The sequence below is a fragment of the Metarhizium brunneum genome, chromosome 2 (genome assembly GCF_013426205.1).
Source record: "Metarhizium brunneum chromosome 2, complete sequence".
Taxonomy (NCBI): Eukaryota; Fungi; Ascomycota; class Sordariomycetes; order Hypocreales; family Clavicipitaceae; genus Metarhizium; species Metarhizium brunneum.
The window spans coordinates 4661338-4679721 of record NC_089423.1 but is presented as its reverse complement, the minus strand read 5'-3'; the positions used below and the strand labels follow the sequence as shown (position 1 = coordinate 4679721).

Here is an 18384-nt window from a genome sequence, read left to right as displayed (position 1 = left end):
TTCAAAGCTCCAAATCTTACTTTGCACTGACTGGAGACAGGCCAACAAAGATGGCAACCGCAGGCAGGGCGCCGGCGTCAATGTATGTTCCCAGATCGTCTTGACGAGCTAATGACTCCGTCGTATATGCTGACACAGCCTCATTCCAGCGGCAACGATGGGACTGCCACCAACCCGCGCGGTATTCCCAACGCCCCTTTCGTGGACAGGGTCGAGGACTATGTCGCTACCCGGGAGGAAGTCGAGCCCACATTACGGAGCTTCCAGGAGATGATTTCGTGAGTCAACTCGTTGTTTCGAAGAAAGACGTCGCCAAGGTTTTCAAGATTGCAACCAGATCAAGTTGGAAGGCGGCCTTCACTGACATCAATACACTGTAGGAAGTATCAGTTTATGGAAATGAATCTCCAGCGCCGAATGGCAGGTCTGAAAGACAAGATACCCGAGATCCAAAAAACATTAGATACAGTCAGGTTCTTGAAGCTCCGCAAAGTAAGGAATTGAACCTTGCAAGTCATTGTCCGAGTCTGACGTGGAGGCGATGCAGGACGAAACCGAACCCATAGAAACGACATTCGAACTCAACGAAACATTATATTCAAGAGCGAATGTCCCTGCAACGAGCGAGGTCTATATTTGGCTTGGGGTGCGCATAATACATGACCCCAGTAATTCCAATCAGTGCTGACTGTGGCTTCAGGCCAACGTGATGCTTTCATACACTACAGATGAAGCCGAGACGCTGTTGAGTTCAAAACTAGCCACTGCAAAGACAAGTTTGTCACACTGCGAGGAGGATTTGGATTTTTTACGCGAGCAGATCACCGTGAGTATTATGACTGATCCCCGATCTACTAGCACACTTTGAACTAACACACCATCTAGACCATGGAAGTTGCGACAGCGAGAGTTTATAATTGGGAAGTGGTACAAAAGCGTAAAGACAAGTCAGGGGAAGAGGTTACCAAAGGTCAGTCCGGTGAGAAGACAGGCCCTTCTAAGAACTAGGGTTGTCAGGATCCGTTATCAAGCTTGGTCAGCACTGCCTCGAAAGAAAGACACCTGATGATTTCAACTTTCATATTGTCTATAATAGGGTGGAAATAAAAGCACCGTGAAATTTAGAATATTCGCCGTATGCCCTGAGATGCAATCACGATGCCAAAAGAAGGGCTATCGGGTCCAGGGTAAGTGTGGGGACACGACTTTTTGCATGTGTGCCAATTCGTGCACAGGGTGCGAACCATCTTTTCCCGCCTCCAACCCATCTTTACACGGCGCATCTCCAGTGACTACACGACCAATGCTGATGCAACTTGTGAAATTATGAGGAGGCATGCTGAGAAATGCCTCGAGAGAGCTTGGCCGACGGCGGCGCATGCCGCTCCGAGTGCTCCAACAAGCTGTTGTATGACCCAGTTCGACCATATCTGCTCGTGATCTAGAAAGCTAATCAAGTTTGTGTGTATTCAGTTATCCAGTCGCTCGATATCTCAAGATCTCCGCGTAAATGGTGCCGGAGCAGCTGTAGCAGATAACATAGTATCTACGAGTCTGACGGGCACCGGCCCAAAGGTTGGGCCGCAAAGGGCATTTGCAAAGCAAAACAACCTGCGACATGCGACATCCGACGGGCCAAGACGCCGCACTCGACCTGACGGCACGAGGTTCCATGGTCCATCAATTGTGCGAAACTCTACGAGACAATTACTGGAGCACATGCCCTCTAGCCAGCTACTGGAGAAAGTACTTGGAAAAAACCCATACGCAGACTCCTGGAGGAAAAGAATCGCCAGGTTTCGAACGATAAGACTGCCTATTCTCCTCCTGCAAGAGATTCTGCGACAGGAAGAGCTTCAGTCGGCCGGCGAAAGCGGATTGTTGGAGCTTCTTCCGACGCTACAAGAGAACAAAACCATACTAAAACACCCGTCTCTTGCAGGCCATACCCAAAAGGCTATCGGGCGATATGTGTATATTTTACGAGGGCAAAACGATGAAGAAAGGTGCAAGAGATATCTGGAGGAACCTACGTCAGTCCCCTTATTCATATTCCACTTCCTGCTCCGCCAGTCGTCCGGTATTAGCGATCCAGTCACGTTGCAGAGAATGATTGAGTCCTCACACGCCTATTACAACAACCGAAGAGCGGATAACACCATATCGGAGGGCAACCGTCAAAGTAGTAGAGACGGGTCAGAAAAGATGCTGGATATTGACCGAGCAAACTTCAACTTAATTATGCGACTACTAGTCCACCACTGCCGCCGGCTAGAGCCCAGATTTGTGGTGAAGCTGGCTGATTCGGCTGCACAATATATTCAGAACATGCCGATTTCTGCTCAAGGCGAAAGGAAAGTATTTACAACACAATGTGATATTTTCAATGGATGCTTGCAAATATTACGACCTCTGCCACATGTCCACGTGGCCCAAAGATCCACACCCAACGCTTATTTCTGGGAGGCGCAGAGAATTCTCTTGTCGATGTCGGCAGGCCTGTCAAAACCATTGCTTGTGGATAGAGGTGGATTCCGGGCGATTCGAGAAGTGTTATCAGGCCAGGCCAAGAATCATGCAGAAGTATACAGCGCAGCCAGACACGCATCGAGCTGGCCTCCCTATTTGCAGCCAGGCCACGGAATGGATGAACGTACCGATCCAGAAGACAACTGGAGCCGCGCTGTAAGTGCAGGCATGCTCATGCAAGAGGCTGGATTTGCCAAAGACGAAGTCGACGATGCGGTGGACATATTGCAAGGCATGACACAAGATGGAACGCCAACTATTCAACAGAGAGCAATGATTTCGAAACGCCGAAGAATTGGAGTGTGGGAGGCATCTATCCGCGCCACGCGGAATGCACAAGAAGCTTGGGATCGGTTCCGCAACCCACCAAAAGAAGGGATGAAGCCAGGTCTGCATCAGTATTCGGCCATGTTTGAGAAGCTAGTGCTGCGAGAAGTTGAGCCAGACGGCAGCATATCGCCCGGTGACAAAGCCTTGAACTTTCCTACCCAACATGAGGCTAATCTGGCCGAGTTTGAAAGAGCACGCTTGCGGCCTCCGAGTATATCTGAGCTCTACCAACATATGAGACTCAATGGAGTTGAGCCTGATGGCTCCTGTCTTTGTATTCTTGTCGCCAATGCTGCTTCTTTGGAGATAGCTCATCAGTATTTACGTGACAGCCCCGAGAAGAGTCGAATCATTCGAAATCTTATTGCCGAAGAGCCCGATGCCGGGCTTCTGAGGCTAGTTGGGATGGGGTTATTCGCAGCGTATCTCCAAGTATGCCTGCGAGTGGAAGGGCGACGCGCAGGCAATCAACTTCAACATGTTATACGCCTCGCGGAATCAAGGTTGAGCCATGAACAGTCTCGATGGGCTCCCTTCATGTGGGGCACTATTTTAAAGGAATTATCGCGACACCACCATGCTCTGAGGATCTCGCTGCATCAACAACTTGATTTGATGTTGAGAGTGATGGATGCAATCGAGAAGGTGGACGGAGTCCAGTTGTCAACATTTACTCAGTTCCACAAAGGTGTTCGAAAGGCCGTGCGACAACAGCTGAATAGTGTATTCACAAAGGATGCTGAGAAAGAAGCACTTGCAAAGAGCCCACTGACGCAAGCGCTTTTCTACCAGATGTGCATGGCAAGTGTGGATAATGCGCACCCTCGTCGGAGTCTACTGCATCAGGGACTAGGACAGGAAGATTCTTTCCCGATGGCGGGGGCCGAAGTGCTACTCCTGAAAGAAGCCAAGGCGCGAATAAAGTACATGTTCTGGACGCTCGAGCAGAGGGAGCGCCACGCCCAAGCATATCTTGATGGGTACCAGATAGCACCGCTAGAAGCCATGAATTCTCGCAGGGATGCGGCCCGAAGTGACCATGCTCACGACTACATGCTGACGCTGGGATATCTGGGCGAGTTTGAAGAAATGGGGCGGCTGCTGGAGTGGCTGATACAACAATGGGGCCAATTCAACGTGGCATCGGCCGTGAATGAGATGGATGAGGCTCCGCCACAGGCAGACTTTTTCGAGACGCTGTGCGTTTTTCGATTGGTGGCAGAGCCGATGCTGGGAAACGGCAGGGTGTCAACGCTCCTACAAACGCTGGCGGATTCCGGGTTGAACTGGACCTGGCCAGACGACGAGGCTGTGAAGACATACGCCGAAGTACACCATGATGAATCCATCAGCACCTTGAGACGGGTAATAGAATTGGCTCGAGATGGGAACAAAGAGTCTCGGCAAACGAGAAACTAGAGCTACGGGCCGGATAGGAAGAGAGGATGATGGTGATGAGAAGAGGACCATGGCATGGTGGTATGCCGGCAGTCGACAAGGACGGGTTGGGCAACCGTGAATACGAGGCGGCTGCTGTGCGCATGTGTAAGATTAAGATGAAAGGAATCATGCTCCGTATATACCCATGCATACACATAGGCAGTTGAAGCAGCAGGTGCGCCATGTGCGGTGCTTCAGCCCCCAGATGTGCTTCCCTTAACTAACACTGGCTGCATCGATGGTTGGGGCTGCTGTGAAAATTGCTGGCAGGGATTCATGCGCGGCAACCAATGAGAAGCGGCGTGGGCCTGAAATGTTGACCATCTAGGAAAGTTGGCGGCAAAAACGAGAAGGCGCGACGTAAAGATGGAGCAACAACGGAATTAAAACAAAGGCAAGGAAAAAGAGAAAGAAGAAAGAAAGAAGACCCGGCCCTAGCATGTGCCAGTGGCAGCCACAGGAAGCTCTTGATATTGAGTCGACAGAATCAAAGCATCTTTCGTGGACCAGACACGACGGTTTGACGTGCAAATGGTGATGTACAAGGTCTGTCTGCCACTTGCCTCTGGTGCAGGGCCTCATAGGCGACAGCACCGCCGCAAGCGCCGCAGACCCAGCCCCCAGGCTGCACCAGGTCAGGCTCCCGAGGTCCTGGTGATTGGCCGTCGACGTCTCGTTTCCAACTTTAGAAACATTTCGAGCACAGCCGCTGCCTTTCTGCCCGCATGGTTCGCCGTGGCCCCGTCGTTCCAACGTCCCATCGTCCCATCAATCCGAAACTGCACTGCAGATACTAGCAGTATGGTTCCCCAAGCCGGCACGACCACGGGAGCCGCGCGCATGTGCATCGTGTGCGTTGCTGAGTCTTTCGGTCAAGTACATCTACACGACGCAGGGATGCCCTCCCTTCCCGGCTCGCCCTTTGCCGTCCTCGCACAAAAGCATTGGCCATGATGTGCCCAAACATCTTCAATCTCGATTGTGAAGCTGCCATGCTCCCCGGGGTGTCAGGTAGCGGCCCGCAGGTCGCTCTCATTTCACCTGCTTGCTTGGCCCAGCCTTGCCGTCGTAGACACTCTGGCAGAGGGTTGATGGGAAGCCAGGATTCCGCGATGCATGCAGAATACAAAATGGACGCACAGCGTCGATCCCCTTGTTCTTGCATCATCCTCTCTTTCACGTCTTGTAGCCGTTCTTTGTTGGTTTCGTCTTTGCCAGTGGCTTGGTTGGTGTTCACAGCATCTCTTACGTGGAAGAAGCCGGTGTCTTTCAACCTGTTTTTTCCCCTCTCCTTCGTCTTGCCTTTGAACATTTCGCTCTTGATTTTCCTTGTCTGAAGCCCGCCCTCCTTCTCTGTTCTCAACTAGTACTCGAGGCTCCTGGCCTATTGTCTCGCTCTATACTCTTCAGTGCCTCTTCTTCCATTGTTGCACCAGGGCCTTCATATTGGCCTCTTCATTGACTTGTTCCTTCTTTTTTTTCCCTTTCTTGTGTACTTTCCCTTGTTCAACTACGTTTTGGAGACACAGCGTGTTGTGCTACTTCAATAGTGACTTGGTTTTCGAGATCGAAAAGACAACAAGAGTCAACCAGCAATTGCCCACGGTCGCCATTTACTTCCCTTTGCCGTCTATCTTCTCTGGTTGAAACTCAACTCCTCTCTTTCATCTATTTCGATACTAGGTTCTGGCATCTCGCCGATCGCTACTGTTTTGAGAACCCTTCGGACTTTTCCATCAAGCCATCTCAACTTCATCTTGATAGAAACGACTTGTCCAACAGAGAGCGAAAGCAACAAGTATGCGCTTCAAAGTGTATGTCGCTGCGGCGACGTACCTACTTTTAAGCTCTCAAACCGCCCAGGCTGGTCCTATTAGACGGGCATATAATGTGTATGTTTGGCGGTTGAGTTGCGTTGACTGTTGTGTGGTAGAGTTGAGGACTAACCGATGTGTAGAATCCCCCGTGACGAGACAACTGCTCCGACAGGCGTGCCTGACTCAAATAGGTATAATGGAAGAAGAAATAGGCGTAGCAAGAAATATTGTGTGCCGTGAGACTGACTTTGAGTTGTAGATCGAATCCGCTGACGACGGGCGTGCCCGTGGCATCTACCCCGGGACCAAATTCGGGACCCCCGACTCCGACTCCGTCTGCGTCTGCTTCGCTCCCTGATTCTTTGCATCCCACGACGGAGTCTACGGCCCATCCGGGACAGTCGACGGATACTCCTACTACAGACCCTTTGGGGGCTGTTCCTACAAGTGGCTCTACTACGGCGGTGCTCGGATCGGGACAGACGACACATGCTGCAGGGGAGTCCTCGACTAACGCTGCCACAGGGCCAGCTTTGTCTAGCGGTGGTCATTCTATTTCCGAGTCTACGGGTGTAGCAACGACGACAAGCACGCCTGGTGCAGCACCGACGACTGTGCCCGGCACATCTCCAAGCAGCGTGTTCGGTGTGGGACCGACGAACACAATCGCCTCATCCCCAGCTACTACAGCCAGTACATTTCCGACTGCTGTACTCGGCACGGACCCGACGGCCACGGGTGCGGTTGGTACATCTCCAACTGCTATACTCGGTGCGCAGCCAACGAGTGTACTCGGTCTGGAACCAACGACTACAACGAGCATAGCACCGACGCCTACAGCCGGTACAGCACAGACAGCTGTTGTCACTACTCCCACAACAACAGCAACTGCAAGTTCAACAATAACAGCTGGTGATGTGGGTGCCACTGGACTGCCTACGACAACGGCGCCAGGGTTGCTGGCAACCCCCTCGACTTTGCCAACGACTGAGGCTGCTAGTCGAACAACAACCACCTCCGGCGGCGTCACAACGCCAACTTCGAACATGATCTTTGAGACAACCTCTCGGGCCACTGCAACCACAGGTACCTCGTCTGTCCCAAGCTCACTCACAATTCCCGGGTCCGGCACAGACACAGGCACTGGCACAGGGGGCTCATCCTCTCCCAACTCAGCTCCAACAAACGTCCTTGGCCCTGGCACAGCTACGGCTATCTCTGACCTAACAAGTCAGACATCATCGCAAACAGGGGCTCCAGGCTCTGGCACCACAACTCCCGCGACGGGGACATTGACCAGCCAGTCGTACTCCATCACAGGGCCAACTACCACACCTATCGTGACTACACGTCAATTCCCTCTGAACACGACTGTTGCGTCGCTCGTTACGGGTGGAGGTGATCTAACAACACCGCTTGGAGCGTCTGCCACCACTTCTGGGGCACAGTTCATCACGAGTCGTGAGAACAACTCAATCTCCACTACACAAAGTGATCTCTTTAACACAGCGACCACCCAGTCGACTACAGATCAATACGGTTCTACAGGAAACACTCTGGGGTCATCTGCCACCACCACTTCCGTGAAAGAGTTCATCACGAGCTCTCAGAGCGAGCCAACTACCTCGGCATCATCTACGGACTTCAGTACGTCGTCTGCCCCAAGCAATGGCCAGACAACTCAGAATGTACCTGGCTCGACAACCATAGGAACTTCAGAGCCTACTGCGACAGTTTCGACTCTTACATCTGGTCCTCCGCAAACCAGCAACACAGGTGATGCTTCAAATCCTACGGGGTTGCCAACCGTAACTCTCCCAGGACTCACAACAACATCATCATCATCCACTGAACAACAGGGATCACAGTCGACAGGCACGGCCACATCGTCGCCCACAACAACAATCACAGTAACCCCCACCGGCCAGCCGGACTCCAAAGTCCCAACTGCATTTTCCAGCTTCCCAACCGCCACCACAACCATTCCTGCATCTGTCTACGCCTCCAACCTCGCGCAGGCCAAAGACCTCAACAGCGTCTTCTCCTCGCTCACACCCCAGTCCTCCTGTTCGGGGTCCCAAACGGCCTGTATATCCGGCCAGCTGGGCTCTTGTAGCAATGGGGCTTTTAATCTCGATGCCTGTCCTCAGGGGCAAAAGTGCTATGCGTTGCCCATGACCAATGTCAGGGGTGCAAAAATAGGCTGTTACGATCCTGCATATGCCCAGGGGATTCTTGGGCCGGAGCAGAGCACCGGGCCGAGGAGCATGCGTACGACGTTTATAACCGAGACAAGGAGACCGGTTGTTACACGTACGGAAGTCCGCACCGTTACGAATAAGTCATCTACACCTACGCTTGTTCTGAGCCCCCAGCCGGAAGTGGGTGGATCTTCATCAGCCCAGTCTGAGTCCCAGCCAACACCAACGGCGTCGTCTTTGTCGGCGCCGACATTAATATCGACATCAACGTCAACCTTGATAGAATATACCCCTTCGGCCCCCTCTGCTTCAACAACTACTCAATCATCACTACCAGTAACAACAATACCTATCCTCTCCCCTTCAACAACAACTACCACACCACTACCAGAGGCAACGACGCCTGTTCTCCCTTCGCTAGAGACAACCACTCCTCTACCAACGCCAACCACCACGCCCAGCCCTTCCCCTCCCACAACCTCGTCCTCCATCCAACCAACCCAAGTGGTCATCACACAAACCTTCGACAAGCCCACCAGTCTCCCACCACCAAACTCAACCAAACTGTTCCTCCGCCCCCTCGACGACGGAACAACATCAACAACCGCCAGCGCGCCAGCCGCTGTGACAAGGAACGCTGGAGGCCCCGATGCCGACCCATCGATGACGACTATCGTTAACAACGGTACGCCTACGGTGTCGGTGTTTGTAACCGTCACAGTGACCGACACGCAGAAGGAGACGGTTACAGTGACAGCTCATAATTAAAGGGTGGAAAGGAGCGCGTTTTGCACATCAACCAAATAATCAGGAGCACATGTATTTTGGACATAGCACACAGTGGGAAAACAGATCGATGCGAAAACGGCTTGTTTATTGTTTATACTGTTTATATGGGTGGTAATACCTTGGCATATGTGATCATTTCGTACTTTACTTGAGATGCATTTAGAAGATTTTGCTTGAAGAATAATTGAGCGTTGGATTTACATAGACTATGCTTAATAGAGTGCAATCCGTGAAAGAACAGAATTTTTGTTGTCATTTACCGCCGTTTTGCTGGCCGTCAGCTCTATTTGCAATAACTACCCATGTGTCAGGCTGGCACTGCGGCCCGTCTATATTCCCGCATAAAATATACAAACGCGGCTCAAAACCTTCAACTTACAAACAGACCAAGGGACGGGGTGAACAAGTAATATAATTGCCAGCCCATCTCTAAATATATTCCAGGGGCAAGGCCCAGATTCGATGCTCCACACAACCAGCCAGGCTCAACACGCGTGGCTTCATCCCGCTGCGTATAAATCCTGTGCAAATACCCCGTGATACCCCGTGATACCCTGTGACCCAAACGCCTCGAATGCCATGCCTTTTCAAAGTGTACCTCGCTACAGCTGCACCCAAGTCTGTTTCATGTAGAGTCGTCATCGTCACTTACAGGAAAGGAATCTGCCACCTCTAGCCTCTTCGCCGCAGGCTCACTGTTCCCCGTACGGTCAGCGTCGTGCCCGTCCAGCACAGCGCCATACCTGTCCTGCCACAATTTCTTCATCACCTCATACAGGAACCGGTATTGGATCTCAGATTGAACCATGCAACGCCGCTGTTGCCTCAGATTATCGACAGTATCATAAATGAGATCAGGCAGGGTCTTGCAGTTTGTCTCAGTCGCCTCGAGCTTGCCTCCGTCCAATTCCCGCATTAGATGCTCCAAGGAAATAAAAGTCCCGGTACGGCCAACGCCAGCGCTACAGTGAATTATGCGGGGATTGGACGGCTCGGTATGATCTCGAGAGATGGTCATCAACTCAAAGAAGCTGTCCATGTCGTCGACCGTAGGGACCCCATAATCGGGCCAACGTGTATATAACAAGTGCCACACGATCCGCGGTTCCGCCTCTCCTTCGACATCAAGTAGTAGTTTTCGCTTCTCGATTGCGCCGTTCGCAAGTTCCTCCAAAGACTCGAATGAAAGCTGCGCTCTCCAGTTATCATTCCAAATATTATCCTTGTTCAAGTCCCACGTCGCGTCCTCCTTGCTGTCGGGGAAATATTGGTTGCATTTGATTGCTCCGCCTTCCGTCATGCTTGTGAGCTGGACAATGACAGCGGGGGACGATGTTTGCTCGGCGACCATTCTCCAAACGTAGTTGAATGACGGCAGTGTTGGGCCTTGCATGGCAATATATCGTAACGGCGGTAGAGAGTTGTCACTCAACGGGTTGAGGACTATGGTTGACGCGTTCACATAATCGAATTCCTCTTCGGGAACTTGAAGCTTCACCCTGTTGTGATTCCAAGGCTTAATGTTTATGTACCGATCCATGACTCCTCTCTGCAGGCCGTCGGTTTGCTTAAAGGAACTCCATCTAAAGTTGGTAGGAGCATCAGGTCTGGCGCCTTGGGCAAGGCGATTGCGCTCGGCCCACGTGAGCTCTTGAAACTTGGCTTCAATACCTTGAGTGGACGATTAGCAAGCAAGTGAACCAGGACGCCGGACGCCCGGAAAGGAACACAAACCGTGCATAGAAGTGTTTAGGAAGGCCGGCATGATCGGCCGAGGTCGACCATTGACAGACGAGCCCTCGTCCGTGACAGACCGGGGTGCCACGCCATCCTGGCTGAAGACGGCAACGACTGGCGAGCTCGATAGCCGAGCAACTGGAGAGTGTGTTCTCGCGCGCTTAGCATTCACACGCAACTTGAGATTTCGCAAAGGTGACTTCCTCATGGAGGCCTTTTGCGGCGAAGGCTGACTTGTGATTTCGGTGGTAAAGGTGCTTTCGGCGGTGTCGCTGCTCGTGCGATCGACAGACGTTTCGATGGCTGGAGGTTTCGGTTTCCGCCGTAGTCGGGGCAGTTTGTCCATATTCTGGATTCCGTCAAGATGCTGGCTTGTGGTGGTTTCGAAGGCGGTAATGTATGACTGATTCAGCAACGGCCAGGGGCAGAAATCGTAACAGCGCTCGTAACTATTATGGGCTGGGGATGACGCAGAAGCGGAACACGGGACATGTATGTACAAGGGAAGCAGCTGCCAGTTGTTGCTGAAGATGCCGGCCCAAAAGAAAAGACAGAGGTAGGGGAAGGGCCAAAAAGAAAAGGATAAAAGATCAAGGTCGACAGGTGATGGGACAACCAGGCTGAATTCCCTCTAGCCAGCAGAGAGGACTGGTATGAGATGCGCAAGGAGATCAAGTCGGTGAAGCTTGGGCCGACTTTCTGGTGAGCCGATCGACAACGGTTCGAGAAATCCGAGGCTGCACCATCCGTCCATCCGCCTAGGCGAACTCCCAATGAACTCCAGAGCGGTAGGCCAGCAGCCAAGCCAAGGGACCAGCTGGTGGGTCGCGGGGCCTCGATCCGAATCGTGACCTTTCAATGCAATGTTGGTGCGTTACGTGAGTCTGGATATTTCCGTCTAGGTAGGCCTTCAGACCTGAGGCGGTCTCAGTCCCGGTCCCGGTCTTGGTCTTGGTCTCAGCCCAGGAGGCAGGTGCGACGGGCTGAAATCTTGGCATGCGCGCGCATTTTGCAGGCACATCTGGGCCAGACAAAACCTCAACTCCAACTCCAGGGTTGATGGCTGCTGCCGAGGTGCAGACCTGCAACACCATGGACGTGAAAGGCAATCCATGGCAAACATTTGCATAAAGATTATTTCATCATTTTGTCACTTGGCGCTGTCTCGAGACAAAGGCTTTGACGACAGGTCAAACGTACAATGACTACCCCCACCGCACCGACATAGATGCCTCACATTCCGAATGCTCCAGTTCAAACCGTCTCGTGCCGATTACTTCCAAAGATACATACACTTGGTGCTAAATAAAAATGCATGTTGCCGCATCCCGCCGCGCTCTGCAACCATCCTTCCATTCTCTAGCCGACACATGACATCCCAGCCCACCCGCTGCTATTCTTAGGCTCTCCGTGTTCTACATCAAATGTGCCCAGCCTGGTCCGTGTGTAACGATTGACGACGGGTCGACAATACTAAATGCATGTGACTCGAATGCTGTCTGCTCCATTTGTCACATGGTTAACTTGGCTTACCCTCACTTCACCTCCATACTTGAGACATATATATACGTAGTACTACTAGCAGAAAGTCCGAGACAAATACAACCTATTTTTATCCAAGGCAGCAGCCAACTATTAGCCATCTGTAAAGCTTGGGAATGAAGAGAGGAGCTCTGCGTCCAAAAATAACAGTTGGCCCAACAAACCGCTGACCAAATGAGCGAATGACCCGGTCAACCTCAACCCAGTATTGTACAAGGGGTATACAAAAAAAATCAAAAAAAATCTTTGTCATTCATCCTTTACCTGTATCGCCATTTTAAACGGCCGAGTACACCCCGGTAACCAGCCGGCCGCATTCCACCTTTTGCTCCAACGTAACCTTGCGGCCCTTTCCGCCTTCTCCGATACGAACCGTCTGTTTTGGAGTAAGGCAGAGGCGGTGCATCTCTCCTTTCCTTCTCTTGTTTGCATCCCCTTCGCCGCCATCCAAAGGTCCAATATATGTCGGTGTGTTCATATTCGTCCTTTTCCCAGTGCCCAATTGGTAGTATTCATTGCCACCCCAGAACAAAACATCAGCACCCCAGTTCGTTTCGTTTTCAGAACCGCTGCTTGACGTGTTTGTTTTCGTTATGTTATCCATGACGGCGGCGCAGTGGGTACTTCCAACACTGAGTGCCTTCAGCTTAATTGGCACGTTCTTGTTTGTCTCCTCGTCAAACTCAAAAAGAGATGAAAGTGCTTTAATCTTTGTAGGCGCGATGGAAACATGAGTCCATTTGCCAGTCCCTAATGTGCCTGCAACACCTTGACCACACACCCACAGGTCAGAAATTGTTCCTGGCATCCGCTTGGCTGGAACCATACTCCGAGACTCAACCGCCGTAGTTGGCGCGCTAGCATCAACTGTGAAGAAGGTGTTGGTTCCTCCGGCCTTGATAGACGTGGCCTTTGGTACCATCCCCGAGGCGGCATACAGTTTGTCGACAGGAATCATGGAGGGAGTGGTAGCGTAGGGCAGGCCGGAGTCCATTGTGAATCCGAGCTGGCCAAATGTGTTGTCACCAAAGGAGAAGATTCTGCCCAGCTTGTCCAAAATCACCGAATGATAGTCCCCCGAGGCAATGGCCGTCGCTTCAAAGCCCTTTAGCGACAAGAGTTCATGAGGCTGATCGTATGGACCTTTCGGCCGGGTTTCCCAAGTAAGACCGGCAATTCCCATCTGACCCTTGGAGGGATACGCAATAGCGCTCGAGGCAGCGGTGAAGACACGTCCCTTTGACGTCAACATAATGCAGTGCTCAAGTCCGCTGCTGATGTCGATAACCCTCTCGCCCCAGCCCAAGCCACTTGGTGTTAGGTTGCGGAAGTTGATGGCTTCCTTGCCGGTAGAGCTCCATAATGACCAGGAGCTCTTTTGCCGAGTCTCCTTAACCCCGCCTTCCAGATCGTCCCTGGACGATGGGACAGAGTATACATCACCCTTTCGAGACAAGGCAATGATTCGGTCAGTAGACACCTCGATCTTGGCTAGATCCTTGCCCCTCAGTGTAGTCACCGGCTTCGGGTCACTGCTCGAAAAGCCAAGTCCCCATTGAATCAAGTCGCCCTTCTCATTGACGGCCGCCCCAAAACTATGGGTGAGCTTCAAATCCCTGAGGATTTGGTCGTTGAAGAAGGATATTCGTCGGGGCAGCTTGACGTACTTATCATTAGACTCCGGGTCGATAACCTTGCCACTGTTTGACCCCCAAGCATAGACTCCTGGGTGCTCCCAGCTATTCTTGACCTGCAGGTGTTGAGAACTGATGATATCTCGGTTATCCTCCTTTGATATGGGTTGCCTGCGAGACTTCTCGAACCTTGGTTGGGCTTTTGAGGGCTCGATAGCTTCTTCTTCTGTTGAAAAACTTTCCTTGAGCTCGGGATAGTAATAAGCTCCCGCAGCTGCCAAACCAAACACACCAGCATAGACGGCTGCCCGCGCGAAGGGATTTCCGCCTTGCCTATGCGCGGGCCCCTTGGAGCTGTCGCTGTTATATCGCGCCCATTGGCGGCGGGCAGTGAAACGTGGTTGGCATGACCATCGAATATGGCCAGCCCGTCTGAGAGCCACCCTAGAAGAAATCATCGCCGGGTTTGTGGCAGGTGAGGATTGAATCAATGCGAGGACCGGAGTATTGAAGCTGGGTGCTAGATTCCGATGAGGCCGCAGTAAGCGAAGCCAGCTTCGGGAACAGGTCAATGAGAGCTCCTCTCCAGCAGTTATGTTGAATGAAGCTTGAGCTAAGCTTGAGGTTCGAATGTCAAGTTGCAGTTCTCTGGGCCTGTTGCCGCCACTTACGGCCACTTATTGCGGGCCCTTTGGTTGCTCTCAGCACCAAACACTGCTGTGAATTCCCTGATTACACCACCAGGGTTATGCCCACTGTCACTGGCTGGCTGCTGGCTGCTGGCTGGACACCAGACCGGTTAGTGGTCCATCGGTGGACGGAGCAATTGCTTCCGCCCATGTGTGAACTAACGCGAACAACATGCGTGGCATCGAGCAGCCCACCTTGAGCTCCCAGCACTTGAGTACTCGTCAGAGCTTCCGCCCACCATGTATGAAGATTCGTGGTACAGTTTTGTGCCCGAAGTGCCAAAGAAACCAGCCGCGCCTTCCCAGTCCCAAAGCCATGGACGAAAGGAGTCGCTACTTCAACAGCCAAATGTTGGTGCTCTCCGCCTCCGGCCTTCCTTATCTTCGAGCTGATTGTCGTACAGAACAGCTTACATCTATCGCAGGGCGATGTGAAGGACGAGCGGACCGAACGGCTAGACCATGTTTTTGAGGAGTTGGAAGACACTAATACTCCGCCGGAACCGACTATAATTCGCCGTGCCGCCTCATACACGGACTTTTACTACGTCGTTCGCGCCCAATTGACAAAGGATGGCCAACGGCGACGCAAGAAGAAGCCTGACAAGAAGAGTAGGGCATGGGAAGCGTTGCTGTTAAAGGGAGAGGACGATGCTGATAGAAATTACTCGGCATCTGAACCACTTGACCAGGCGTTTGAAAGGCAACTGTTAGAGGAGAGCCAACAAGAGTATTTGTATGGAAGCAACTATCTAGAACCGCCCGTGCACGCATCTGACCTCTGACAATGCCTAGATTGTACTGTGACCAGCTTTCACTAACGGAACGTCATCTCGACGGTCTCATAGATGATGCTGATGCCACTCTAGCGCTTCTGACGTCTCTTTCGGACTCCTTCCAATCAGTGGATGCACAGACGACGACGTTTCAGGCCCAATGCGAAGGTCTTCTAAAAGAGAAACAACGATTGAAGACACTTGCAGATGAAGTTGAAACCGATTTATACTATTATCTCTACTTGGACACTGCAACCCGTCGGCTCAACGCTCCAGGCGCCAGTCGACTGGTCGACGACGAAGAATTTGGCACACTGATCGGCAATATAGATTCTTGTATTGACTTCATGAACCGTCACGTAAGTCTACCTGCAAACGACTCAATATTTGCCTATCTTGTCTGTGGGCCAATCAGGTGATTAACCCATTCTCGTAGGAAACATATCGGGAACGCGACACGTACCTGGCGCGATACAGTGCGCTACTCACCAAGGCCTTGCATCTGTTGGATCATGGATTTTCCACTCGCCTGGAAAAGTCATCCACAGAGATTGCTCGTCAAGTTGCGGCGGCGGCATCCGACTCTGCTCGCCATGCTTTGGCATACGGTCGTTTTGCAGAGATGATTGCTGATACGTACTCACTGCTGCCCAACGTACAACAAGTTGTCCGGAATGCATACGACCAGTACGGTAGAGCCTTGGAATCTTCGACAAAGGCCGATATTTATGCCAATTCAGCCACAAACATGTTCCATACCTATTTGACCACGAGGGACCGAGATTTGAAAACAATAACCCAACGTGACCTGGAAGAGTACCAAAAGGCAGCCAAGAGCCTCTCGGTGGAAACAGCATCTCGCAACTATGTCAAGCAGCTTTTTGAAAGAATTTATAATGAGGACGCTTTGTTTTTGAAAATATTCGGCATAGAACCAATGTGGAATACAGCAACGACATCGGCCTTCCAAGCTCTCAAGGGAATCAACACAATGATGGTCCACCCAGGTCATATTGCGCCCCTTGGGAACACCATGCAGAGTGTTCTCCAAACAGCCAAGCTGGAATCGGTTTGCAGTGTTGTGGGGTGGCTGGCAAATGAATACTCGGTCGCTGAACAAGATGAGGAAGAGTCTTACTCTGGACGAAAACACCGCGAGTATGCGGCAAGATTACTTGTGGATCATCTTTGGCCATTCACCGACAATGCCTTTGACGCGGAAATTACAAAATCCATTTCCAAAGCCGCCCTACAAGACCATGATTTGAAAATTGGCCCAGTGGTGGACGGCGTTGCTTCGTCAAATGCTTATCCACTTGTCAAGAAAGCCATTGAGTTACTGTCCAAGTTTGACCACGCAATGCCAAAGGAACGCTCGGTAAGTTGGCATTGGCGCTCTTTGATCATGAATCAAATCAACTGACATGGCTTTAGTCCAAAAACAGCTCCGTCGTGTTCAATATTGTCCGCGAGACCATTCGAGTACTCCAGCGAGCTGAAGCAAGAATTCAGTCACTAAAGTCCGGCACGGATCCTGATCTCTTCATGGTGAAGAACCTTCTTATCGTAAAGAACGAATTGGTCTCCCTCGAAATAGGCGATATCCGTAATCATCCCCAATCTATGCAGCATTTTGGCCAGATATGGGATACCTTGAGCCCAACAAACTGGGTAAGCTTCTTTGGCAGTATTCTTGGGGGGTCAATCTGGTCAAGAGGCGCGCCATCCGTAACAGCCAAAACGCTCACGGCAGAGGATATGAGTGAGCAGCTGGACGAATTGCTCCGACAATCAATCTATGCATTCACAAAGCGGTGGGCAACGCTAATTAACGATTCAACGAACCGCAAAACCGGGGTCAAACCGATTGCCAAGGTGGAGGCTGAGCTGGAGTCTATTCTTGATACGGCATTCAGTAATCAGCCTGAAGTGATTGCGAAGCTCAAGGAAGCTATCAAGCTCAATGCGCAAGCGCAAAATAATGTAAAAGATGAAAAACAAGGTGTGAAACGGTATTAGTCGCAGCTCCGAAACCGAGGACCTCGCATATGGGTTGAGGCCAAGGATTTGGCGGCTCTGTGGTTGTTGAAGTGGGCAATCCTGGATGCATCCATGTTGGGACGTCGACGCACCAGGGGCTCAGTCGGTTACGAGATATGGAGAATCACGAAAGAGAGCACACATGATGACAATGCTTGAAGATGATAAGCGGCAATGGGATTGCTTTTTATGCCGACAAAATGGGTCTGGGGAAGCGTTCACGAATAGACAACTACAGGAATCCAAGCGTTTGAGGTTTACTAACATGGTGCGGCTCTGCGCGACGTGGTCAACTGATGCATATGCAAGTCGGCGTAGAGGATGCAATGTGTAGCAAGACTTGACATGAAGCACTTGCCGAAGAGATGCCAACTATTTCTTGGCTCAACGTATTATTATATTGCGCACTGCTGACGCTGAAGGCGACCGGGGTTCTCCTTGTTGGTCCATCTACTTGTTATATCCGCCAGAGGCGCAGCCCGGATACACAACGACTCAGACGAGTCAATAGGCCAACTGACAGTGAACATTTATTAATCGGAAAAGATGCCCCACAGCTACCGGTGCAATTTTGGTCGTTTGTTGAACATATGCCGACTTTGAGAGTACATCTGCTTGCCAGCCAGCATATGTACCTGTACCTGGGTATCGAGGTAGTTATTCGTTCAATGTTATGGATGGCGGGGGAAGCATGAGCTGTCAAAACCAGAACAGGTTATTGCCGAGACGTGACGTCCGGTAGTGGTGTCAAGCGTCAGGCCTTTGGCTGCCTGTCGGCTTATCCGAAGCCACCCACGACATCCGTGAGGAGCGAGGCGAGGAGTAACGTAGGACAACTGTTGGGTTGCAATGCCTCCAGG

At 51.6% G+C, this 18384-nt stretch overlaps 6 protein-coding genes across 6 annotated transcripts; 4 read left to right on the top strand and 2 right to left on the bottom strand.

The window, feature by feature from the left end:
* Positions 1 to 50: 50 nt before the first annotated feature.
* Positions 51 to 1008, top strand: PRF1 (Prefoldin subunit 3; the record flags this gene model as incomplete). Its single annotated transcript, XM_066130331.1, has 6 exons — positions 51 to 82; positions 150 to 278; positions 381 to 492; positions 548 to 646; positions 701 to 826; positions 886 to 1008. 6 exons carry the CDS (start codon positions 51 to 53, stop codon positions 1006 to 1008), a joined length of 621 nt encoding a protein of 206 aa, XP_065986161.1.
* A 338-nt stretch (positions 1009 to 1346) lies between these two features.
* Positions 1347 to 4278, top strand: G6M90_00g043690 (uncharacterized protein; the record flags this gene model as incomplete). The annotated part of the gene is made up of 2 exons (XM_014692217.2): positions 1347 to 1408; positions 1482 to 4278. 2 exons carry the CDS (start codon positions 1347 to 1349, stop codon positions 4276 to 4278), a joined length of 2859 nt encoding a protein of 952 aa, XP_014547703.2.
* Positions 4279 to 6099: 1821 nt separating this feature from the next.
* On the top strand, positions 6100 to 9085 carry G6M90_00g043680 (uncharacterized protein; the record flags this gene model as incomplete). The annotated part of the gene is made up of 3 exons (XM_014692216.1): positions 6100 to 6191; positions 6257 to 6307; positions 6376 to 9085. 3 exons carry the CDS (start codon positions 6100 to 6102, stop codon positions 9083 to 9085), a joined length of 2853 nt encoding a protein of 950 aa, XP_014547702.1.
* Positions 9086 to 9731: 646 nt separating this feature from the next.
* pyp2 (Tyrosine-protein phosphatase 2) lies at positions 9732 to 11189 on the bottom strand (the record flags this gene model as incomplete). The annotated part of the gene is made up of 2 exons (XM_014692215.1): positions 9732 to 10777; positions 10841 to 11189. 2 exons carry the CDS (start codon positions 11187 to 11189, stop codon positions 9732 to 9734), a joined length of 1395 nt encoding a protein of 464 aa, XP_014547701.1.
* A 1473-nt stretch (positions 11190 to 12662) lies between these two features.
* FMP25 lies at positions 12663 to 14477 on the bottom strand (the record flags this gene model as incomplete). Its single annotated transcript, XM_014692214.1, has 1 exon — positions 12663 to 14477. One exon carries the CDS (start codon positions 14475 to 14477, stop codon positions 12663 to 12665), a length of 1815 nt encoding a protein of 604 aa, XP_014547700.1.
* Positions 14478 to 14948: 471 nt separating this feature from the next.
* On the top strand, positions 14949 to 17503 carry Cog3 (Conserved oligomeric Golgi complex subunit 3; the record flags this gene model as incomplete). The annotated part of the gene is made up of 5 exons (XM_014692213.1): positions 14949 to 15059; positions 15113 to 15444; positions 15504 to 15843; positions 15921 to 16862; positions 16919 to 17503. The coding sequence occupies 5 exons, from the start codon at positions 14949 to 14951 to the stop codon at positions 17501 to 17503; spliced, it is 2310 nt and encodes a 769-aa protein (XP_014547699.1).
* Positions 17504 to 18384: the final 881 nt, after the last annotated feature.